Below are 27,360 nucleotides of genomic sequence, written 5' to 3'. Positions count from 1 at the left end.
AGGATGTTTTTAAAGTGCTTATTATTGAAAATAAGGCAATATATGGCATAATTAAAAGACAAGTAGTTGATGATGGTAACTGGGAGGGGAACTACACTAACTACAGCACAGCTCAAGTCCTATTGAGAAAGAAAGGGCAGTGGGTCCGCCCTCCATTACCTTAGAAAACACACAGAGGAATTAGCTTTATAAACATTTTTGAAGCAGATTTTTAAAATGCAGAAGAATGCAAAATTAATATCTAAATACCAAAGGGACCTTCATTAAGAGACCAATCTGAATTAGTCATTTCGTCATTTTCTTTGGTTTTGTGATTGTTCCAATCTAATTATTTTATTAAAAGTTCAGCATTATTTTTCTAAGTCCTTAGGGTGAGAAACACATAAGGAAATGTACAGGTACTACAGAAGGCTTTGTCAAGACTTTTGGGAAGAGGATAATGAGTTCTGTTTCTGTCACAAATTTTAAAGAGGTAGGAATTATTCTCTACCTCACAGCTAATTAAGGCTTTGGTTTCTGAAAACACTGGCCTTGCAGAAAGGAGACTACACACAAGGTTTACTCTTCTCCGGTCTCCCTGTCAGGCTGAGCAGCACTCTTCCATGTGGACCAGCGACCTTGTGGCCCCCATAGAGAATACTTGAGAAGAGCCCAAGGTACTTGTCATGACTGATTTCAAACAGATCACAACTTTTCAGCAGGGTTATTGATTAATTCAACTTTAGTGGCCTGTGTTGTCCACATTTCAAGAGTTTTAGGTCATCACACGTTCCTTATGTGCTTTCTGCCCCTTGGCATACTTTCAAATCACAAAATATGAGATGTGCATGTGGTCGGAGTAGTAAAGGCCAAGAAAAGCTGTCACATCAGTATCTATCCTTTATGATCCCTGGTAACAAGTTGTAGGTTGTCCCAGCTTTCACCATGCTTGACATGCCATCGGGAAAACATGCAAAACAGATACATTACATCTTTCTGTACAAGTTTTAATTCCAGTTTTTGCTTTGAGAGTACAGGTGTCACTGCTTAGCAAAAAACACTTATTACCGAGTTGTATATATTGTGCAGCCATTGTTTTAAAGCTTTGATGTTGTCACGTGATTTTCCCTTGATTTGGAGATACTTTCTTGGCCTTTCATATAATCAGCAAATCAGAAAAACCAAAGAAACCAAACCCAATATAACTACATAATATTTTCATTTGTTAATGTTACCTCTGTTAACAGTTTAATTTTTTCTATTTAGACTGCTTTCTCCAGGTTTTACTGCTATAGAAAACAGTCACCATTTCAGATGCTTTTAACAACAAAGGCTTATTTCTTGCTCATATCCCATGCTGGAACAAGTCAAGAAAATGAGATCAATCAATCTTCAACCCAGTACTTGACCCCAAACTAATTATATACACATACAAGAAAAGGATCAGACACATATGGTTTAACTAGCATCATTGATTCAAGAGTAAAAACGTAACGATTCCTCATACTACCATTATTCAAGAAAATATGTTCTTTCTCCTTTTTTTATAGTAAAATAGTAGCAGAAAGAAGTCATTTTGTTAAGAGTATAACACTTTAAGCCTAATACTTCTCCCTAATACTTTAAACCTAATCAGAAACTACAATTACATAGATATTGGCATGATATATACAATCTTTAAATTATATATATATATATACATATACACACATATGATATATATATATATATATATGTATATATATATACGTATATATATATATAATCAGTATGTCATTTAATCTCCCAAGGAAGCTTTTTTTTTCAGCTTTTGTAATAATCAACTTACCTTGAAAGTAAAATAAAAGGACGGATGAAGGGAAAATGTTTTGAGGCAGTAAAAGAAAAACATACAACATAGAAAAGTATCATATAAAGTAAAAGAGGAAGTGGATTTAAGAGGAAAACCAAGGTGACATCATAAGAGGCTATACTGTTGGGCAATGTGAGACAAAGCAGAAAGTATTGCTGTCTCCCACTATTATGAACTGAAAACTGAAATGGGCGAATTGCCTGATGATACATCCTTTGTGAGGAGGGGAGAATAGATTACAATAGAGTTCTGTTTGATTCCAAAATTCACACCTGCTGTTTGTGTCACACCATACCAGCACTTTAATTTCAAACAATAGTGTAAATTAATTGATTGAATTAAATTACATTTAATTGCATATATTGTATATATGTGTATATATATACATACATGTGTGTGTGCCTGTGTATTATATTATGCATATATATGGATATATATGTCATTTATATAAGTATATATGTATACATATGTATACATGTATATATATAATGTGTATCTATTCATATATATATTTTCCATGGCAAAGTATTCATCAGGCAAGCCCTTCTAGAATTTGTGTCATGGAAAGAAAAGCATTTCTTTGTTGGCTGCATCCTGGGACAAGAACTGAAGTATCACACAATTTGTATCATTGAAGAAGTAAAAATTTTACATGCCCAAGTGGCTAGAATGTGATCATCTGATTTTATAAAGGGAAGAATTAATAAATGAAAAGGGGAAGGGAAGGAGAAAGGAAACAAAAAAAAAAAAAAAAAAGAAAGGAAGGAAGAAACTATTTGCCTTTTACTGTGGTTCTTATATATAAAGTGTTTCACATAGTGGGAAATGACTGATCAGTAACAAGCTGAAAGCATGTTTTATGAATGGTGCTATATATTCTTCATAGAATAGATTATGGCACATGTATATGACACGTCTCTACACATGTGTAGTCAATCATACGTGTTCAACCATGTGTCCTCCATCCTTCATGATTTCATTCATTCATTTTGTCAAATGGCAAACATATTGATTGACCAGACATACACATTGACCATGTGCTAGACACTGTTCAACAAATGAGAGCATACAAAGATGAATAATAGTTGTCAATCAGTCTAGCATAGTCATAGGAAAATACACATTTAGATATTTATGAATGTATATAGAGAGAATTTGAAATTATAATCTACCATATTCATGATTGTATATCAAATGCATAAAAATATTTTAACTACCCCTAGATTGTAGTTTTCTCCATAATGTAAAATATTACTATAATATTTTATAGGATTTTAGATTGATTAAAGACTTTTTGTCTTAATTTCCTGAATCAATTTTTAGCCCATTGCCTGCATAAACCTTCTCACCTTGTCAGAAATGTAATCTAACACTTGGATTAGGAAAGAAACGTGTTAATAGGCATCTTTCATCATAAGGCCTCCAAAGTATTTGTCTGCAACATGCCTCTATAAATGTTGACAAATCTGGTGACTGTTGTATGACTAATTAACATTTACACAGGATACATAAATTTGTTAATTTATACTGAAGTTTGACTTTAGCAAATCATTCTCATATGCTTTATCTAAATTACTTGTTGTGTTTCTAAAACAATTAAATGTAAAAATATCTTTTGAAAGTTCAGGTCCTAGATTTTGAGGAAGGCTGAAATGTGGTAATTGGGAAGTTGACATCAATACTAATAAAAGTTTCCTTAATCAAGTAGAAGTGTTTGATAGAAAGCTTTGGTGTTACCTTTTGGTGGATAGGTAGTAATCTTGTAAGTAGAACAAAGGGAATGCTGAAGTACCAAAAAGGAGAAGGCAATTTTTATATCAGAACCACTTTTCAATGATTTAGGCTATAAATTACTATGGTTAGCATCAATATCCCAGCACATGAGCACCACAATAGAAATTAAATATATTTTTTAGAGAATTAAAGTTATATTGGTCTTACAGACATTCACACACTCAAAACCTTGTGATAACACTTGCTGATCTCCCTACCATTGCCCCAAATTTGCATGGGATTAACGTACCTTTAACAATACCTAGTAAGTGCATTTGGATATATCAGACATCCTCATAATAATTTGTTTCAGTTTTCACCACCCCGTACCACAGAATCTCTAAGAATTAGGAAAGGGCCTTCATGAGTTTTTTTTTTAATAGAAAAATTCTTTATTGTTTACCCTTATTTTGTGCTAGATCATAAAATATTCAGGTGGCAAACTAGTTACTTTGTGCACATGGCAGTAAGCATAGAGAATTCAACACCCCCCCCCCCCACATACACACAGTTTAGTATGTTTTTAAGATGGTTGTGGGACTAGACTTTTGTCTTGGCAATGTATAGAGAGAGCTTTCTACATTACAGTGTGTATCCTGTTTTGTCTTCCACCTTTGGCTGTAGCATTATAACCACTGTTTCTAATGTTTTTATGACTTCAGTTACATCCACCATATTACTTAGTACTAATTTTATGATTATTCTTTTCCCCTTTCATTTGGTGTGTTCAGTGTATTCAGTGAAGTGGAAATTGTCCACACACTCTTAAAAACACCTCATACTTTTTAGATTTGCTTTATATAAAATTTTCTGGAAACTAGATAATAAAAAAATTTCCATTACCAAAGTTTTTTTTAATGTTTATTCTGTCTGTCAGCATTTCACACTTTGGTGGCCATTTCTGCTCAAGTGGCCTGCACATAATTTTATGTTTAAACATTTCTAACTTAAACCACCCAATCTTAAACGACTTCCCTTTCTGGATAATTTCTTGGCAAACTAGATTTGATCTTTTCTTTTATAACCCTCCTTACTTCTTAAAATAAATCACTTTAATCCATTCTGGTTTTTTTCATGCCCATTTCTTCAATTTCTTTTTCATTTTTAAAACTTTTCCTAAAATAATTGTTGGTCAGAGTATATTGAATATCTCATTTTCTATTTATTTATTTTTTTATATTAATACTTCTCAGAAATCAAGAACTCCTTCCTGGTGCACCTGAGTGGCTCACTTAAGTGTCCAACTCTTGATTTCCTCTTAGGTCATTTCTTGATCTCACATTTCTTGAGATAGAGCCCCGCAATGGGCTCTGTGCTGACAGGGCAGAGCCTGGTAGGGATTCTTTCTCTCCTTCTTTCTCTGCCCTTACCCCTCTTATGCTCTTTCTCTATCTCTCTCAAAACAAATAAAATTAACTTAAAAAAAAAAAACTCTTTCTGACCAAATTGTCTTAGTATTAAAATAAAATTAGTTTTGTCTTACTAATTTTATCAGTACTAGGTAACACAATGATTTAATGGAATATTTTAAAACTGTACATTATTCTAGAGTTGAATCAAGTATACTTATAAAAATAACATAAATTTAAGCTATGTTTCTTAAGCCTTCTGAAGAAAACAAAACAGGGTAAGACCTAGATGTTGCCATGTAGGAAGTAACAGTTAAATTAATAGGACTACATAAATGGAAATTGTAGTACAAAGCTGTATGTAAAAAATACCACATACGTGAAATATAGTGAATAGCTTAGGAAGTTAAAATTGTATTCAGTATTAATATAGATGAATTTATAAATTATGGATATTTAAAGATATATTCGGCACATCTACAATATTTTGGAACCAACATAAAATTGTGAAGTTGATATCAAGAAGGATATAAATACTCTTTAATAACATGTGCCTCATTGTCACTGCTAGAGACAGAATGTTAAACATTACTGACCACAAGTGTGAACCAGTGTGGTAATTCCTACAATTCTACTAGTAAAATAATGCACGATTTCCTTTTGTGCAGATAATAGTTTGACTTTCTTATTAAGGAGCTGGTACTCTCCTGGGCATGAGGGAGTAAAGAAAAACATTTCTTCCTATTCCTGCATTGAATTAGAAGGATCATGGCATTGTCATAGAAAACAATGATGAAATCATAACACCACATTTTATTTCTACCAGTTATTAGCTATGCTTTTCTGGCAAATTATTTGAGCATGTACTTCCTGCTTTCACACAGTGCATAATTTGAACTAGGCTATTATAGAAGCGAATAAGATTATTTTTGATACGAATGTACTTATCCTAAGATCTGGCACAAAGTTCAGCAAATGCTAATTGGAATTTTTAGGCAAAATTTCACCTCAGAGTTAGGGCAGGGAATTTTTGAGGCATGTTACAAAAAAGAATCATTAGGTATATATGAAAAGAACTTTAGCTCAGAAGGTTGTGAAACAATAACAGATTAAAAGGTGTTTTACAGGAAAATTAACAAGTGAATACATAACTAAACATCTAAATATATAACATTTTTCAGTATTACTATCTGTGAGGAGAGGAGTACACAAGGTACTGGGAGCTACATAGAGATTTTCAAAGTTAGGAACACCATGCAAATGTCCTGTTGCCAACACCATGAGTAAAATTTGCAAAATTACTTGTAAAAAAATATTTGGCAAATGGCTTAATTTTTAAAAATTTCTTTACATAGGGGTGCCTGGGTGGCTTAGTCAGTTGAGTGTCTGACTTTAGCTCAGGTCATGATCTCACTGTCGGTGAGTTCAAGCCCTGCGTCGGGCTCTGTGCTGACAGCTGGGAGCCTGTTTCAGATTCTATGTCTCCCTCTCTCTCTGCCCCTTCCCCACTCATGCTGTGTCTCTCTCTGTCAAAAATAAACAAACATTAATTTTTTTTTGTAATTTCTTTACATAATATATATGGCAATACTACAAAATAAGTCTGGTTAACAAAATGTAATATTTTTTATTTTTATTGAGGTTTTTGGAGCACCAAAATATGCATTCAAAACATGCATGGCACAAGTTTTGTAAGGCTTCCTTAATCCCTTTGTGTCACTGTTTCCTCCTGTGAGATTTTTTTTTCTTCTGAGTGTCTCGATCATCATGGTTAATAAGGGCAGCCTCATATATATATACGTATATATATGGAGAAATTCAATTCCAAATTGCTTTAAGGTTCACCTTTGAATTTTACTTTGGTCCGAAGAGTCCCATGACCTTTAAGTTTGATGAAAAGAGGGAGTAGTTATTAATCTCATTATTTTATTTTGAAGTTCTCCCAAAGCAGGTGACTCGAGACATTTCTGCAAAATGACATTCGTAGACCATGTAAGTTGATCATTGTTACACAGTAAAAGGCAATATCTCAGATTTTAATACACCTTCCGTATTTTTTATCTGATGTTCTCAATTCTCGGTCACTCTACTTCTTCAGAGCCAGCGCTATTTTGGACAGTTTAATTATATGTCTTATGTCTATGCTTAAATGTAAAAACTGTTCCTTTTTAAAGATTATTTTTATACCCTTATATATGCCAAAATTATGATATTCCAAAAATGTTCACTCTTCTTCATTTTAATATCTGCTATACTATTCCTTTTACACGAAGTTATTTCATTGTGCCTCAGAATATTATAATTGAAAGAGTATATTGTAACTATACAATAATTTCAAAGAATTATTTTTTCTTAAGTTTATTTTTTTAATTTAATCCAAATTACATCCATATAGTGCAACAATGATTTCAGGAGTAGATTCCTTAATGCCCCTTTCATTCAGCCCATCCCCCTTCCACAACCCCTCCAGTAACTCTCTGTTTGTTCTCCATATTTAAGAGTCTCTTATGTTTTGTCCCCCTCCCTGTTTTTATATTATTTTTTGCTTCCCTTCCCTTGTGTTCATCTGTTCTGTCTTAAAGTCCTCATATGAGTGAAGTCATATGATATTTTTCTTTCTCTATTTTCACTTAGCATAATACTCTCTAGTTCCATCCATGTAGTTGCAAATGGCAAGATTTCATTCTTTTTGATTGCTGAGTAATACTCCACTGTGTGTGTGTATAAATATATATGTGTGTGTGTGTAAATATATATATATATACACACACATATATATACATATATAAAATAAATGAAATATAAAATATGTTGTAATTAAGTCTATTGTATACATATAGGTATAATAAAAGTGGAAGAATAAGATTAAGAAAACAATGCAGCAGTTAATTATCTTTCGTTTTAATGTCAATAGCCTTAGAGAGAAGGGAAGAAGTCAAAAACAAAGTGAAATCTATAACGCTTTACCAGGCAGCTATTGACTTTAAGAAATTGTTAGGAGCCATAAAAAAGAATGAAATCTTGCCATTTGCCACAAAATAGAAATACAGAGTATAATGCTAAGAGAAGAGGATCAGAGAAAGACAAATATAGTATCATCTCATTCATACGGGAAATTTAAGAAACAAAACAGATGAGCAAAGGAAAAAAGGAGAGAAAGAGACAAACCAAGAAACAGGCCCTTAACTATAGAGAACAAACTGACGATTACCACAGGGGAGGTAGGTAAGGGGATAGAGGAAATAGGGGATTGGGATCGAAGAGTACACTTATCACAATGAAAAAAAATAAAAAGATTAAAAACTTCTAGGAGTAATATCTTTATATGATGTTGTGAAGAAAGAAGGATAAATGATAGTTTAAATAAATCTCTCTCTACCTTCTTCTCTATATCCATGTCCCAACAATACTAGTTAAAATTTGCCAAAGTGTCAGGGCGCCTAGATGGCTCAGTCAGTTAAGCATCCATCTTCAGCTCATGTCATGATCTTACGGCTTGTGAGTTTGAGCCCTGTGTCAGGCTCTGTGCTAACAGCTTAGAGCCTGAAGGCTGCTTTGGATTCTGTGTCTCCCTCTCTCTCTCTACGCCTCCCCCACTCATGATCTGTCTCTGTCTCAAAAATAAATAAGCATTAATTTTTTTTTAATTCACCAAAGTGTTTAAATAGTTAAATAATTCAGACCACCATGGTGACAAACACAAGAAAAGGAAGCTAATTTTTATTGTCCTAAGGTTAAGGATAGTAGGAAACAATTATAGAATAAGTGTAAAGGAATGATATACAATGTACAGGCGTTTGTGCTAGTAAGAAATAGATATAGATATAGATATCTACGTATAATCTATAGATTATAATCTATATCTATCTATATCTCTATCTATATCTATCTCTCTATATATAGATAGATAGAGAGAGAGATAGATAGATATAGATATAGATATATATTATATAGGGAGGGCCATGAAGGACTAACTTGAATACAATTGTCTGAGAATGATTAGCAGGGAGCAGTGGATTGCAACAGTACAGATTAAAGATGACCAGGGCATGGACTGTGGATTTTGCTTGAGGAAAAATGAAAACGAGATGCCAAAGATATTATTGTCAGCATGATAATGCAAATGATTCAGTGAGGAATTGGACAGGAAATTTTGATGATCCTCAGACATTCCGATTCCTAAATGCTCTGCCATTAATGGCTTTGATCATTGTAGTCTGCTCACAGTATGAAGATTTATGAATTTCTGTAAAGATGGTAAAAATACTTGGTCTTAAATCAACCACTGGAAGAAGAACTCGTGGAGCAGCAAATGCCTTAAGTAGTCATTGTGTAATGTAGGCAACAAGAGTAATGATTTCTATGTAATATCTCAAAAGAGATTATTTTTTGAAATGGGAACAAATGTAGAACAGTAGAACATATTTTATATTTGGCCATAAAACATTGTTTTATAAGGAGTATAGGGAAAATTGCAAGGTGATCATCAGCTGATTAAGATGTATAACAGTTAAAATTAATTATTTCTCCAGCACAGTCTCTGAGAGTTATTTCCAGTATGCAATAAGTAAAATATTCCCTAAAGATTAGGAATTTAATCGTGCTTCCATAGTTTAAAACAGAAAAGCTTTATTACCATGAGCAGGTGATTTGTTTTATCCATAATAATTACTGGATTCCAAGCTATGGATAAAATAGGTAATTAATCAATACTGTTAACAAATACCACCTGTCCTACCTAAATGATTTCAGTTTAGAATTAAGAATCACACTATATTTATCTTGTTTAAAAATCTCTCTTTACTCTTTTGGAGTTCTAAAGCGATATTTTTCATAACTTCCTAAAGTACTTGAAATACATGACGTTCATATCAGAACACAATCTGGTCAATTAGTATTTAATCCTTCCATTCCTGAGCCTTTTTTTTTTTTTTACTTCCAAGCATCTCAGTGTAATGATGAGCCCAGAGGTTCTTGTCATAACAAAAATATATATCGTAATCGTAACATAACAAAATATATCTCAGGTCATTCCTCTTATTTAACATCAGCTCTGATTTAGGTTTGTTTTCTTTTGGTTCAGCTTGGTTACCAAAAGAGGTAATGTAAAGAGCAAATTTTTATATTTTAATTTGTAATTCAATGTAATTAGACAAAAATAACCTTTTATACATCAGCTATATAATGAAATTATTAAGCAATTGGTATTGGTTTTCTCCCCACCCCCACCCCCCATTGGAGTATGAAACATCCTCAGGAAGATTTGACAAACGTAAAGTTACATTAAAAAAAATTTTTTTTTGCAGTGATGAGAATTCATTCTGATGTGTTTACAAATTCATTCTAAACACCTTATTCCAAATTATCTGTGGGTTGTGTCAAGAATTAAAAAGTGTAAAGAATTGGAACAATTTTCTAGGTAATTCATCTGCAAAACCACAACTGAAGAGGAAAATAAATGATTTTTAAAAATCAACAAGTTTATTCATTGTTCACTTTACTATAATTACGTGAAAAGGCGCTCATTCCATTACCTCAATTCAGGAATGTAGACAGTCATTGACCTGGCCCTAAACCTTATTTATCTATTTTAATGATTTATTGCATTATGGTATATAGTAAATGTGTATAGGAAATATGTATGTAAGCTTTTTATAAAGAATGTAAACAAAAAGGTAAGATGATGCATGAATGACGACCTAATACTAATATATTATTTTTCATTTAAACCATACTCCATACTCATACTTTTACAATATCATTATTAATCAAATAACTATATTCTTGAGTTGTAACATTATTGTCAATTATGCTGGCATTGATGTTTTAATGAAACAAATTTTTTTCACAATTTGAATTTTTTAGTAATTATTTTATGAGATTTTTCCCATGTTTTAGGAGAGCCAATACTTTCTTCATGAATATCCCAGATAATTCACATGGCATCATTGAAGCCTAGTTCCAAAAACAGCTTCAGCTATCTGAATTGGCTATGACAGAATTGGCAGAAACCTTGAAATTGCAGTTATTTAGTCTGGCCACCATGCCCAGAAAGATCTACTTGGAATGGTTCTGGAAGCTGTTCTTTTATTGTGTGCAACTATTCTTAATATGGTAGTATTTGACAGTCATTTTAGGTAAGAACTGAAGCCAATTAAATGGTTTCTCTGTGGATTTCCTCTGACAGATGCACAGAGGCATCTTGTGTTAGCCAATAGGCATTATTTAAACATAGCTAAAACCATTCCAGCATTTATTTTGATGCAACCAGCTAATTATATGGCTGTGATTTATGTTTAAGTAAAGGATTTTAATCAGATCTATTATTTTCATCCTCTGCTGTACTCTTATCACAGAGTCATGGTACCTCTAAGGGGAAATGGGAAGACAACTTCTCCCACGAAAATCCTGGGCACATTCTCTTGTTTCCATACTAATAGGAGTCTGATTTTAAATGGGAAAACACTGTTATTTCCCTATCCGTGATTAGAAAAGTAAAAATTATGTAGCTTGAACTGAGACAGATGACCATTTGCTGTTTTGTGTTTAGTTACACTTTGGACATAGAGCAAGCCAGAAAAAAAAAAAAAAAAAAAAACCATAAACTTAATAAAGATGGATTTGCTTGAAGGGCAAACTCAGTTTTTATGGTGGTTACTTATAATTTTCAGTACTTTTTAAATGAATTCCCAGTTCTTAAGATTTCAGTTTTTCTATAAAATGTGCTAAATTGATGATTTGACATAAAGAAAAATGACTATAAACCTAAAATTTTTAAAGTATTTCAACAAGTGAAGTACAGTTGAAGTTACCCTCAGCATATTGGCAATACACAGGACATTAGCAGAAATCTCGACCTAGTATTTACGAATCTGTAATGGCTGGCTCCTCTAGTTCATTTTGTTGGAAGTTAATACATTAGCAGACTTGTGAGTTTTGTTATGAACCAATTTTTTTTCTTTTTTTATTTTTTTATTTTTCTAGATGCTCCACCAACTGGTCAGGCACACAATGTGAGAGACCAGCCCCAAAAAGCAGCAAGTCTGATAATATTAACACAAGTAAGTTCCTCAGCTTAACATGATGAATGTTCTACATGGTACAGAAATCATTCTCTTATGCCATTACTGGGGGACTTGAGTCTTGGAATTTCTCCTTCAAGGAATTTTTCAGGAGATATATTGCAATCCAGGTGTTTTGGGAAGGATAGAGCACTGAGCTCACATGGTGACAAGATCCAGCATTTACGTGTTCTTTCAGGTAGAAAGAGTTCAAACTTTGGCAGGTTTCAGAATGCACATCTGCAAACCTAGCATAAGTTTTTCTTGGGAAATGGGAAACGTCAGTGTACTAAGGCTTCAAATATCACAGTGGATATGAGAATGCTCCAGAAAAAAAAGCAATTCCATGTTTTAATTAGAGCAAAGTATATTTTTTTGAAATGCATTTCAGTATGTTTTTGGAGAGCATACGTGACTGGTGAGTCTTAAAGAAAAGTATATTAACAAGAAAATCTTAATAAGGATCATGGGTTGATTTATTGCTTATCTTTAAAGTATTGGTTTTGAAGTGTATTAAAATGTAGTTTAACATTTTTCAAATCCTTTTTTTGTGCAGTTATAGTCTTAGGGCAGGTCACTGATATGAAAGTCCATCTACATCATCATTTGTGTGTCTACGCATGTATTTTTAACAACTTTAAACAATTTTATGATAATTTTCAAAATGAAAGTTTCCCAATTTACACATATTGTCACTAATTTTATTATGAGTGAAGCACTTTTGAAATATGTAATATCTATCAAGTGGGTAAATATATTCTTGAAGAAGAAAAATTATATCCCTGATTGACAAATGCTTACTTCAGCATTTTTGTCTCTAGTCCATCACTGCTGGTGAAAAAAAAACTTCATTTTTTTTTAATTTTTTTCAACGTTTATTTATTCTTCAGAGATAGAGAGAGACAAAGCATGAGGAGGGGAGGGGCAGAGAGAGAGGGAGACACAGAATCCAAAGCATCCTCCATGCTCTGAGCTGTCAGCACAGAGCCCGATGCGGGGCTTGAATCCACAAACCATGAGATCGTGACCCAGGCCCAAGTCAGACACTTAACTGACTGAGCCACCCAGGTACCCCTGAAAAAACTTTCTTGAAAACAAAAAACATACTATGGAGTTTGTAAAAAAGGCAAGGAACTATCAGAGGCAAAAGTATGCAATTTTTATATCCTAGATGTAGGATCCTAGTGTTTGCTGATCTACTTGTTTGTTCCAACTGCCCCCAGATAGTTTCTCTATCACTGCTTGAAATTCTCTAAGCAAAACTGTCCAAATTTCCACCATTTAGAAATTAATTTGGTCAAATATACATGAGCATCTTTGAAAAATGTCAAATAGGTCTAGAATAAATAGCCTAGACATGAATATTTGAATTTGCAGAGATGAGTAATCATTGGTCATATAATATTATTGGGGGTTTACCCTGGAATTTGTGTGTTCTCCTTAGGGAAAGGAAAGGAGGGAAAGGGAAAGGAAAAGGAAGAGAAAGAAGGAGAAGGGAAGACAAAGGGAAGGGCAGGGCATTAAGAAAACTATGGGGACATTACTGTAGGAATAGAGTACTGGAATTTGAGAAACTGGTTCATAAAAGTTAGTACAGGACACGAATATGCCTTGCCTAATTTGATATTGAAAAAGGAGAGGGAAAGAAATACTTCCTTTTCTCTCTTCCCAGGATGTAGGGCTTATACCCATATTACAAATAATAGTTCTGGAGCCATACTAATTTATATATGATTTTGTAAACCAGCTACAAAACTCAGCAATCATTAATAGCATTGTTTTTTAGCGAAAAGTACATTTCGAGTTACTAACCTATAGAACACACTGAATTTATAAGTTGAGAATTTTGAAGAAAAGTTATTTTAGCCTTTTGTTTATGGTGATTTCTCAGATAAATGAGATACATAGCCTTTAACAGAGTCAAAAACAACTTTATTGATAAACTCTCTGAAAAGAAAGAAGGATACAGAGTAGTATGTCAATTGAATTTTTTTAATTTGGCATAAGTTCCATCCACAAGGGAAAGCTTGGTGTTTGGAAGGTGGATTGGAGGAGGGAATGCCAGATGTTTTTATTGGAGGGTGCTATCTCCAATTATTTGCATGGCCATAAAGCTCCCTTATAAGGCCGATGCCTTTCATTGCATGCAACAGTTCTGAGAAGGGACTATCAAAAAGAAGGAGTTGCAAGTATTTGTAGCCCTTTTTTCAAAGATTCTAACGTTCTTCCTTCCATCACTGATTTAAAGTCGTTAAATTTAATAGAAGCATCAATGCACATTGAAAGGGCTATTAGTTCTGTAAATGTCAAATTTTCCTAAATTTGAGCAAAGTTGACCACATAATGACACTATTAAAAGGTACTTATCATCAGACATTTATGCTTAGCGAAACTTGCCTCAATAACTCTGGAAGAAGGAAAAAAAAGTAAACTGATCCCACCTGAGGTAAGAGGATTATTTTTATTCTCTGTTAAAGCCCTGTGGTTTTGAATGGTTGTCAAATGTTCCCCAAACTTGGAGAGAAGTCATCCACCCAATAGGAAAAGACAGATACTTTAGCAGTGTGTTTTCAGATCTGCATTTCCACTAAGAGTGAAGCATTCCTTAACTTTCAGACCTTGGAATAATAAAGAATACACGGCTTCTGTTGGCCTGATGACTGTCAACTGGCAAGGAGATTTACCTTTCCAATTGATGCACAGATTTCTTAATCATCTTGGAGTAGTCATACTGATGTTTTCTGGCTGTTGCTGTTGAAAGATTCTAAAACTCAGCCTGTGGAATTAAACAGATCTATTATCCTAGAATATTCTGCTGAGGTTCCACTTAAAAAAGCTAGTCTGACTCTTCTGAAGTTATTTTGAAGAGTTTAAAATTAAACATGATAAAATATTCCTTGTATACTTCTATTTCAATTTTACCTAAGGTTTTAAGGGAGTGAATGCTCAATGTTTGAATTATGCTGTTCATATTTGCTAAAATTAAGGAGGATAAAAATATACTCAGCATTTGTGAGGCAGTAATATTCAGATGCTGTATTTTAAGACAGTGACAACAGAGAAGTGATATCTGTTAGGGGTCTGTGTTTCCTTTTTTCCTATCTTGCCCTTATCTCTTTTATACCATCCTGTTTCAAAATAGAAAAAAAATTAATTATGTTATACCAAGGACCCAAAACTTTGTAAATTTAGAGAGATAACTGAAAAATGCAACAAAATAATGCCTTTGTCCTAATTCTCCCAAGGCATATTTATCAAGCCTCAACTAAGTGTCAAGTACTGAATTAGATCCCAGCCACAAGTCAGTGAGTGAGACAGACTGCCTCTTCTATGAAACTGAGGTTCTAGAAAGGTAAACAGCAATACAACAAGGAAGCAAACAAGTGAGCATGCAGATTTATAAAATAATTGTAAGTTTTTATTGGTCCTGTGAAGGAAGCAAAAGTGAAGCAAAAATAGAGAATGGCAGAGGAGAACTGAGGTCAGGAGTGATTTCTCTGAGGTGATGGTATGTAAACTGAGATTTGAAGGATTAAAAAGAGAAGAGGCTAAGAGGCTATTTCAAACACAAGGGCAGGAGGTACAAAAACCCTGGAACAGGAAAGAGTTAAAGATGTCCAAGGGATTGAAAGACCAGTGTGCTGGCATCAAGGGGACAAGAGGGACAGTGATACAAAGGGAAGATATTTTTTTTATGACTGTTAATATTACAGTTTATCCCAGTGCCAAAGAGAAAATATCCTACTCACAAAAACATACCCACTTTCACATTTATGGATATGTGTAAACATCCATTTAAAAGCAGAATATATAGCAACAAGTCAAAAGAGGTCAACTGTAATGATATGTTTAATATTTATACCTTTCTACCAATAAACAAAAGGTCCTTTTCCTCTACTTCCAGGACACTGAATTATTCTGGCTCCCTTCTTACCTCTCTTGAAGCAATTCTGTCTTCTTTGTGAGATATTCTTTCTCTATTTCTTCTGGATAACTCATTCTCCACTTCCCACTATACACACCCTCCACGGTGATTCATAATTCCTCAACCTCACTTACCAACTCTATGTTGACTACCCCTACATTTCTGTTCTCAATCCTGGTTTGTCTGCTGAGTTTGAGACATAGATCCCACTGCACAATTGCAATATCCATGTCTAGATCCATGGCAATGTCTGTGTCATCTGTATTCCATGGGAATCTCAAACTGAACATGTCCCAAAGTGAACTCACCACCTTCCCCAACTCAGGCAGAGTGGCAACACATATTTTTAATTATTTAATAAACATGTGTGTCATACTTCCTGTATGATGGTCAATCCTATTTACATTACTATGATGTAATATTAATGATGACACTCATTTTATGGATGTGTGAACTGAGACAAAGATAACTAATTTGCCACAGGATATGTTGCTAATAAGCTGAGGTTTAGACAAAGATAGCCTGGCTCCGGAGTCTATTCTCTCAACTGCTGTGCTATCCTGACTCTCCCCAGGAGAAGGTCTCTTCAATAGAACAATTTGATAATATAGTCCTTTCTAATGGGGAGGTGTTACCTAAAGAGGCTTCAGAACAGTGTTGCAAAGGAAGGTTTGTTCTATGTGAGAAGGTTATTGAGATGTTGAGATATCGTCTCCATCTTTAATAAGTACAGAATGTGCTTTTTTAAAAAAAATCAGTTTAGAACAATCCACCAATAACTTACTGCTAAAAAAAATCATCTGCAAAAGACCTTGATTGATATATGTTACAATATATTTACTTCTATATATTCTACTTTGGAAAAAAAATTACTTTGATAAATATCTGTCTTATAATTCTAAAAGTATATGTTGTTGACAATGATTCCCTTCAATATAAAATTTTATGAAACCAAATTTTTAAAACTTGCCCAACTGCCACCCTGAATTAGTTATTGGCTACACTAAGCATTATTGCAGTTACCTTAATTGGTTGTATAAACTTTAGAAGTCTAGACTCTTAAACAGAGTGCTGCAATGTAAGCAACTGGAACTGCCATCTGTGATGGGAGAAAGAAAAAGAAAAAGGTTGGTAAGTTTTTTAGCATGTATATATAACAGCATATCTACCTTATATGGGAATTAAACTATATACAACAAATACATTTTATAATAATATGCAATTGCAGTGATGGGAAGTAACTTTATGTACCTTAAAACCAGGATTGGTAAGTATTTAACATCTACCAATTTACCAGATATTTTAGCAAAAAACAAAAAAGAAAGATAATGAAGTAAGGATATTTATAAAGTCATGATCAGTCAGTTGAAGTCAGAGTTTATGAAGAGACCAAGCTGTTCACTGGTATTTAAAACTTGTGAATAAATGTTAATTACTATCCAAGGTGCCAGATTCTCTACTTTCATTAATTACTAATAAATTACACATTCATATAAAGTTCACTTTCCTAAAACCAAGATGATAATATAATACCAAACTCACTAAGTAGTATAGTTTGGTAAGAATATGAAATAATAAAATGAATTTTACACTTTAGGAACAGACTACATAAGGCAAGTCATATTTTTTTTCTTGCATGGAAGATGTAGTTATTTGGTTATTTTAAACAAATGATATTTAAAGTTCCAAATTGGATTATGTTACACATGAGATTTCCTTAATAAAGACTTTCTGGTATCTTGGTAAGCGATCTCCGGGATGGACTATTTTTCACATAGATATCTTCTGTCTAGAGTTATCAAAACTGATCTTACTGTTTTATTGTCCCTAAGCAGCTGCTTATTGTGCTAAACATTACCATTCATTTCTGCCACAGTATTTTACATGCACATGTATTTGCAGAGGGAGATTAATATATTTAATAATTCCTAATGTTTCATTCTTGAGCCATTCAAAATCCCCGCATTAAATTTCAATTAGTTTGGGGTTTCATTTGTTTTAGTTTCCACATGACTCAACTGAATCAACCAGATGCTATTCTAAATAGACAAAGCCTTTGTCTCAAGATATTTGTTGGAAAAGTTAACATTAGGTGCTTGATAGAGGAACTTCATACTCCTGTTATTAAGCACACCTCACATTCAAGTTTCTTCCTGCATAAGTTACATAACTATAGGTGTATCTTCCTATGGATCACGTTATCAGCAAAGGGGTATTGTCTCCTCCCTCTCTTGGTGGGAGGGGGGTGGGATGCAGGGGGTGGGGAGAAAAAGGTTGCTATTGTTGCCAAGCTAGAAAAGGAGGGCAGAGGTTCTCAATTTTGTTTCTCCCCTATGTTCAGATGCATAAAAACTAAGACCCAGTTGCTCTGACCACTCTTGAAGATCTATTCCATAGATATTTTATTCCATTTTGAAGATAGGTGATAGAACCTAAGATCATTTTTTAAAATACATGGGGAAAAAAAGGTGAAAATGGACATTTATAACAAAACCAACTTCTCAGATCTACTTTGCTGAAACTATTCTGGGGCTAGAACCTAAGAAAAACAATCCCTTTTGCTCTTCCTCTCCCCCCCCCCCATTTTGTTGAATCAAGCTAACAGGCCTGTGTAGTAGGTCTTCTTGTCTGTTTTATTGGTGAGGAGCATGAGCCTCAAGTTTTAAATAACCTATCCAAGGTCTCAATCTATGTTGTGAAACTGATATTTAAGCCTATGTCCATCTGAATCCAATGCTGATGATCTTCCATTTGACTAGGCTGCCATCAGATGCCTAGATACACTAGGTACATGTACTCATTGAGAGAGAGTATTTATAGCTAAAGGAACAACAGTAAAGGTGGGATTATGGCCAGTGGAATTGTATAAATTTGTGTTCAGTCACCACTGATTTACAAGAAGTTACCAGCATGTATTTACTTCTATCATTGCAAGTAAATGTGTATAGTGGGAATCAGACTCTGCCTGACAAAGATAACAGCATTTCTAAACCTCAAGGTATTTAACAGCAACACATAAATGAAAGATATCTAAAGAAACATTTCCAGCAAATCAGTATTTAATACAAGAGTGATTTTTCAGTAACATAGTTATGAACTAGGAATATAGATGTTTGGCCTGAGCTTTACTTTCATTACATCAGTGGTCAAATGATTTAGTGTAATAAGGTGTTCAGTTATATAAATCTTTAATTCACTTTATTTATGTGTTCTCCTATTCATTCTTTTTTTTTTCTTTTTCTTTTTTTTTTTTTTTTTTTTTAATAGGAAGCATTGCCATCATTGTGCCTCTTGTCCTCCTGGTGACTTTGATAACAACCTTAGTAATTGGTTTAGTGCTTTGTAAAAGAAAAAGAAGGTAAGATTCAATTATTTAGACAGTCAGTAAGTAAATTACACACACAGTTACAGAAATGTAGGAATGTTTTCCTTTTAATTCTTAAAAACATTAGTTATTCCAACTGCAAAATCTTGTTTTCAAACCATTTTATCCCTCTATTTCATTTTAAAGTGAGTAAAATTCAGACAGCTCTTCTCCCTTGTTATGTTGATGGAATGGATCCATTTATATATTCTAACAAAACTAACAAGGGGACATATTAATTAAAATTTCAGTAGAATTTTACATTTGTGGTAGTTTTTCCATGAAACACCAAGAGTCTCTGAAGTGTATCCTATTATCTTGATGTGTAGGATTAGTAATATCAATACAATGATACTGAATATGTGTTGTATATCACAAATTGTGCATTAAATTCACAAATTCTGTATTTATTTTATATATTCCTGGAAGTATAATTTTTCCATTATTTGAATAGGCAATTATAAAGATCTGGAAGCAGTAGGTTGTCTATAGAGTTATTATCCAGAACCAAGGAAGACCTGGGTATTGAAAACAATCTATTTCAAAGATTCTTTATCACTATTTGTTAGTCATGGTTTTCAGAAATAAAGGGTAAAATTTAATTTAAAAAATTATTAAGGGGGTCCCTGGATGGCTCAGTTGGTTGAACATCCAACTTCAGCTCAGGTCTTGATCTCACAACTCCTGAGTTTGAGCCCTGCACTGGTCTCTGTGCTGACAGCTCAGAGCCTGGAGTCTGCTTCTGATTCTGTGTCTCCCTCGCTCTCTGCCCCTCCCCCACTCGTGCTCTGTCTCTCTCTCTCTCAAAAATAAGTAAACATTAAATTTTTTTAATTATTAACTAGTGAATATTCAATTTCAACTAATGTATTAGCTATTTAGGAGGAATATGTTCCAAGTGCATTTTTTTATTGTTAAGTCTAAATACTTTTGGGAAAAAACTTAATCACATTTAGACTTTTTTTTTGTCCTTCCATGACTTGAAAATATCATTTGTTTTAACTGCACTTTATTTATTAACTTTCTGTGATTTACTTTAAAATAAGACAGTAAATCTACAAATATGATAGTTTTATGTATCATGATCGTAATACTGAGACAACTTACATTAATGTTCACATATTCTAGGACAAAAACTATTAGAAGACAGCCTATTATCAATGGAGGAATCAATGTAGAAATTGGCAATCCATCTTATAACATGTATGAGGTGGATCATGATCACAACGATGGAGGTCTTTTAGATCCTGGGTTTATGGTAGATGCAACAAAGGTAATATGTTTTAAGACGATGGACAGACAGTAAGCACTAACATTCTTGAGTTGCTTATCTGTAATACAGTCCTTAAGTTTATCAGCATTTCTTTTATCTGAAGTTATAGTAAAGAACTTTAGGATGCATTGAATGTTATAGTCTCTTTTAAAGAAAAAATAAAATTAAGGACTGCATTCACCTGAAGCATGAAGTTAAGATAACATGTTTTGGAAAAATATATATTTATTCATTCATTTCGTTTATATAAGTATAATTTACTTAAAATAATGTCTTATTCAAATATGTTGAGATGCTAGCACATCTATATATACAGTGTAGTAGAAAAATACTGTCTGATTTATTTTTTAATAAGAAGAGTGCAGTACTTCATTGTCACAATAAGTATTTTATTTCCAGTAGTGCTCCATTGATTCAACTAAGCTGTGTCCTTGAATTTGCTTGTAATCAAATTACTTTTCAAAAATATTTTTTCTATCCACTAGAATAGCCCTCCTATTAATTTGGGTAATGTTGTGATACACATAGTCTAAAAATCTGCCTTTTTTGGGTAAAGTTTCTGTTATTATTGTATGCTCAGATTAGCACTTTTTAAGAGAAAGAGATAAATGATGCAATTCTCCAGATAAAGTAAACTTGCTAAGATTCACTATGTTGTATTATCTTCATATTTTGCATGATAATTATAGAATATTTTATTATGAATTAAGAGCATCATTTTGCTAATTATAGAATGATTTTCCTTAGCTTATTCATTCATTTATTGGATACGTATTTATTTTCTGATATTTTACAAGTGCTTTGTCCAAAAGGTACCTTTATATTGTAAATAATCAAAGTGAACAATCTATGTCCAAATGGTTTTGCATTCATAGCAAGAGCTGTTCCCAAAGATGTTGAATTACCGTCCCATTCATTCAAGCTAGTTCTGAATCTATGGCCACACTCTCTAAGCCTGAAAATGATGGTCAAACATTTGTTTCTCTGAAAAGGAATCAATTATTATTGCATGTATAAATTTTTACACTATCAGAGGCTAGTGTAGTGATTTTTTTCCTAATTAGAAATAAATTTACATTAATTATTAATTCATTAACTAACTCCTACATTTTAATCATGAAATAAATCCTGGAAACCTAAGTGTCAGTGTTTTCTACTTAAAATTAAAAGTCTATATACTTTGTGCACATTAGTATTTGATAATTTTTCTATGAAGAAGAAAGACATCTTAAATAATAGAATTCTCATATTCTTTGAATTTTTCTTAGGAAAAAAGTACAGTGTAAGTATAATATTAACTGATAAGGAGCTACTTTATATAGTTTTCATAAGAAGGAGAGTTCTCATTTTCCCCATAATTTTTATTTCTGGTGATAGAATTAGGTAAATTTTGGATAAAGAAAATAGCTTTTCAGTACTCCATTAAAAATTTTTCCACATTTACTCTAGGAAGATAAAAACTATGCTTCAGTGCCCCTCAAATATACTTTTAATGTACTTTGCACATAACACTCAGTAAATATTTACCAATTTGCTGACTGATTGACCAAAATTACCTTAATGCGACTTAAATGGCTGAGTCTAGTTAGCTTCTGATTTTTGAAACGTAAATATGAGTTGTTGCCTAAGAAGTAACTGCAAAAAACACAGCTAGTCCTATTAGGTATAAACACTTTTGGAAAGCAGAAGGGCACACCAAAGCAACCTTCATGATCAAATGTTTTTCATAGAGTATTTGCTGTGTCACAGTGGTTTGGTAGAGTCATGACGTGATCACATAAAAATTGTGTAACACATAAAGAGGATTTTATAGAACAGTCATTTTCATTATTTTCAAAATGGATAAAATTTATATTTCAATCATACCTTCTAATCAAAATAACTGAAATAGTAAATAAAGTTAATAAAAAGATTTGCCTATGGAGGCAATTAGAGAATAGTTGAAAATTACAAAAAAAAGTGAAATTAGTATTTACTAATTCATCTCAAACCTTACTTATTTTCAATATTTTTATAAAAATGAGATCTTTATAGAGGAAAATAAAGAGGCAATATTGACCTAATTTTATACTTAAAATCTTTCTCTGAGACCCTTGCCCTTGTCCAAACTTTGTGATTATTCAATGTTAAGAGTTGATAGTTAATTTTTTTTCAATTCACCTTTAACGTACTTTAGAGTATGTATATTCATTAATATTTGTATGCTCTTCAACTTTTCATCCAGTACTTTTCCCCATTTTGGGCCACTAATGAATACTCTATCCTGAATATGAGTGTACCAGATTGGCTAATTCTGCCCCTAGACCCAGGAAAGTCTAAAGTCAGTATTTTTGCATGACTCAGTGAACTAGTATAAATAGTAACCCATCTGGAAAGCCTGATTTCCAAAACAGATTTTTTTAAAATATCAAATTTTTAATTTTTTAATTTTTTTAAATATACAGTGGTGATGAATCTTCAAATAGAAGCAGTCAGAGATTTAAGTCTTAGGAATGGGCTACTGTCAAAACTCTTTCAAAGAGACAAAACTTTAAGTGAAGGATGCTTGTGGTTTTTTTCACAGAGCTGTTAGCAAAGATACAATTTATTTGGGAAGGATGAAGTTAAATAAATAGAAATGAATGGAGGTCTCTAGATGCATGGCATGTCTATCAGTAAGCTGCACATAATAGAAATGTCTACTTGTGAAGCACAGATCCAATAATAATAGTTTTTTTTTTTCTTAATCTATTAAAGTTACTATGCATGCACTGTTCATGCCCCAGGGCTAATGATTTTTTTATACTATTTTTATGACTTAATATGAGTTTATGTTAATGAAAATCATTCCATGATATTAGATCAGAAACTAAAATTCTCTGTTTACATACAGGCCAGGTACATAGGGGGAGGGTCCAGCGCTTTCAAGCTTCCACACACAGCGCCGCCCATCTACCTAAACTCTGATTTGAAAGGACCACTTACTGCTGGGGTGAGAGAAGAAAGTTCATTATTCCATATCCATTCCATCACAGAACCCCTCACAATGAAAGATGATGGCTAGACTTAGATAAGGGCTGTCTTTAATTGAGTTTTAATTAACAAGAGGTTTCAAAACAGCATTAAAATCAGGACTTATGTTTTATGTCTTGCCTATGCAAGATCATATATAAGACATGTTATCATTTTAGACAAGCTATTAAGTAGAAATACTTCTGCTGATTTTGAAAATGTCACAGCACTTTAACAATAAAAATGAGTATTGGCTATTCTTAGAAATCTCTAGTCAGAAATTTAAATAATTTAAACTGAAATTCATGTTTGATTTGATTTGCCTCCTATTAAGATGTTTTCTTGAGCGGATACAAGTTTGATATCCAATTAAATAAAAATATATTACAAAATGTGGTGTCATATTGAGAAATTAGAAATGGTCTAATGAAACCCTTCTTAAACATTTTTTTTTAATTGAGTAACAAGTTTTTAGAGGAAGGTACTCAGTCTACAGTTACATGGTGCATGGTGGATGAAAGAGGGATAAAATAGGGGTATCAAGATTCCTAGGGATGCATATGTTCTCCCTTGTACCTCTCTCCCATCAGCTGTTGTCCATTCTCATTCTTTATCATGTTTGTCTCATTCGCATGACTCAAAGATTATATATTTCTTGTTCGTAACTAAGATTTAGTGTTCTGCTTTTGGGAAGATGAAACAAAACTAAACAAAGACTAGGAAATGAATTCTTGGGTTAAGTTTCAACTCATAAAATCATGAACATTGCAGGTTTTTCAACTGAAAGAGATCACTTCTTCTGCATGTCTCAATTCCACTTCACAGCCCTCTATATGAAAATTAAGAAGACTGTGGACTTCACAATTCCTTGAAAGAATCCAAAATACTTCCTGTGATAAATACATATAGGTTGTCTGAAGCAAAAATATTGTCTTTATTTTAAAGTCTATTCCACCAATATACTTTACTGTTATTTTCTTTGTTTCCTATTTTTGACTTCATAGTGAAAAATTATAAGCCTCAAGCAATTAGATGACTTTCTGTAAACACATATTTCCTGCTGCTGCTATGGCAATAAGGGGACAAACACATTGACTGGAAATGTGATGATTTGGTCTAATGTTTTACACTTTTAAATAAGTCTCAGTGAATATTGTTGTCACAAAGATATCCTTGGGCTTTTACTATCATGTCAAAGCTCCACTTAGATTCCCAAGTTACCTGAAAAACGTACAATTATGTTTTAATCTGACACCATGCAGAAGTCAACTAAAGCCTGTCAACAGAATTTAAATTACATTTATATAGGGGCGCCTGGGTGGCGCAGTCGGTTAAGCGTCCGACTTCAGCCAGGTCACGATCTCGCGGTCCGTGAGTTTGAGCCCCGCGTCGGGCTCTGGGCTGATGGCTCAGAGCCTGGAGCCTGTTTCCGATTCTGTGTCTCCCTCTCTCTCTGCCCCTCCCCCGTTCATGCTCTGTCTCTCTCTGTCCCAAAAATAAATAAACGTTGAAAAAAAAAATTAAATTACATTTATATAATTACTATTTAGCAAATTAAATGTATTTCCTATAAATGTTGTTAACATTAAAAGACAAATATCCTAGAAAATAACTAATGTGTTCAAAACTGATAATAAAGTTGTATTTATCTCTTTTTTCTCTCCTTCAGCCAACAAATTACTCCAATCCAGTGTATGCAAAATTATATATGGATGGGCAAAACTGTCGAAACTCCTTAGGAAGTGTTGATGAAAGGAAAGAACTGCTTCCAAAGAAAATAGAAATTGGGATAAGAGAGACAGTGGCATAATCAGCTATACCTTTTATATGCTGTATAAATGTATAAAATATAAGGATGACTTTTGTATGTTCCAATAGTATTTTACTTGTTTTGGCATCAGCATTACCTCTTTCTTTATCTTTTTCCTGGTTAATTGTTTTCTGAGTTTTCTGGGTTTTGTTTTTTGCTGATGACTGTTGATTGACCATTTGTATGGTATTTTTATGAAAAAGAACTGCACTACAATACAATTTACAACAATGCTGCTGATATGATTCACCTTTGAATTTGTTAAAATTAAAAACAACATATTCCTTTGTAGTGTGAATATGAGCAATCTATTTTGTATGAACTTTTTTGGTTCTACTTAATCAACCAAGAGAATCTCTGCACTTTTTCACTGTACGATCTGGAAGCTGTAAAACAATGTCATTTTATTTTTCCATTTAAATTGATGGAAGAATGATTGAATGGTCAACTCTCTTCTTTGTGCCCATTAAGATTGATTCAGACTGCTGAAAATATCCAGCCCTCACAAGTCCAGCATCACCTGCTTTGAAATTAGCCTTAGATTGCCACATGATAGATGAGAATTTTGAGGAAAAACTTTTAAAAACATATAAAATTAATAATGTGCATGGATACATACGACTACATTTGCAAAAATTTAGTGTACTCTATGTGATATACTAAACATATACACCCTGTAAACAATAGTTATATTTAGGTGGTAGAACATAGCAAAAAATATAATCAGAAGCGGAAAAACCACACCTGCTATGGGATAAGACCTTTTGTTCTCCCTCAGTCCTGAGGTCAACAGCCAGCAGAGAGCACAACAGGGCATTGGGTACGCATGCCTTAGGAAGTTCTTCCCAGTCATGTGCATTTTGTGGAAGATTAACCCAACCCCTTACCACACAGAACACTGAACAATAATATATAAGCACACAAATTGATGACAGAATTTCAATTATGTGAATGCATTCTCTTTGCTAGGTCAAAAGGAACGGCAAAACAGCCATTGCCATGTAGAGTACTTGGGAAATATTTTCAATACACAATACGGCTAACCCATCACTTGCCCTATTCAAAATGTATTCTTAAAGGACTTTCCAAGTTATAGAAGAAAACTTATCTACCCCAACTCAAAGGTGGAGAGTAGAAATGCTGACCAGTTACTCTGGTACTCCGGTTTCTTTGGTTTATGCAAAACACATGGACCCCATTCACTCTTTTGTTTATTTGTTTTCAAATTTTGATTGAAACAAGTACAATTTATTTAAGTTGTATAAAAAGGATAGCATTTTTATACAGATATCTTTAAAGGCACAAAAGATTTATTCACAAGGTATGGAGGGCTTTTTGTTCCTCTGATAGACATGACTGACTTTTAGCTGTCATAATGTATTAACCTAACAGATGAAATATGTTTGTGGTTGCTCTTTATCCCTTTGTACAAGCATTAAAAAAAACTGCTGTTTTATAAAGAGACTTTTTGTTGTACTATGTGCATGCATACTACCTATTTCTAAACTTTGCCATATTGAGGCCTTTATAAACTATTGATTTATGTAATACTAGTGCAATTTTGCTTGAACAATGTTATGCATATCATAAACTTTTTCAGGTTCTTGTTTAAGTACATTTTTTAAATTGAACAGTATTTTTCATTTTGGTTATAATAGTCATTTTGCCTATGTTTCTACAATGAAGTGTTAAATACTTTATAAAAAATTGTTGACTGACTTATTTAAATGAAATTCTACATATTTAAGTGCTTGTGTTGGGTAATTTTTAAAAGAAAAGTCCTTTCTTTGTGCAGTGTAATATTCTTAGGAAACTTTCAGTAAACATGAGACATAATTTCGTTACATCCTTAGAACATACTTTCTGGGGTAGGATTGATTTCATTACATCACTTATAAAAGCACAACAGAGAAAGCATTTTCTCTCTTCTTGAAGCAGAAACATTTTCCTTACTTTATATTTCCCTCCATCTTACATTGCTTA

At 33.0% G+C, this 27,360-nt stretch overlaps 1 protein-coding gene across 3 annotated transcripts in view; it reads left to right on the top strand.

The window, feature by feature from the left end:
- LRP1B (LDL receptor related protein 1B) overlaps positions 1 to 27,124 on the top strand; it is a 1,910,230-nt gene extending 1,883,106 nt beyond the window's left edge. For 2 of the 3 annotated variants that reach the window (XM_045479680.1, XM_045479683.1), the window contains 5 exons: positions 11,938 to 12,014; positions 19,207 to 19,297; positions 20,432 to 20,576; positions 23,449 to 23,547; positions 25,237 to 27,124. In XM_045479680.1, the coding sequence (XP_045335636.1) occupies positions 11,938 to 12,014; positions 19,207 to 19,297; positions 20,432 to 20,576; positions 23,449 to 23,547; positions 25,237 to 25,377 (553 nt within the window). In that variant the 3' untranslated portion in view covers positions 25,378 to 27,124. The remainder of the gene's footprint in view (positions 1 to 11,937; positions 12,015 to 19,206; positions 19,298 to 20,431; positions 20,577 to 23,448; positions 23,548 to 25,236) is intronic. The other variant, XM_045479681.1, reaches the window with a different exon arrangement.
- The last annotated feature ends 236 nt before the right edge of the window (positions 27,125 to 27,360 follow it).

The sequence above is a fragment of the Leopardus geoffroyi genome, chromosome C1 (assembly GCF_018350155.1).
Source record: "Leopardus geoffroyi isolate Oge1 chromosome C1, O.geoffroyi_Oge1_pat1.0, whole genome shotgun sequence".
NCBI lineage: Eukaryota > Metazoa > Chordata > Mammalia > Carnivora > Felidae > Leopardus > Leopardus geoffroyi.
This window is presented reverse-complemented; position numbering and strand designations above follow the sequence as displayed.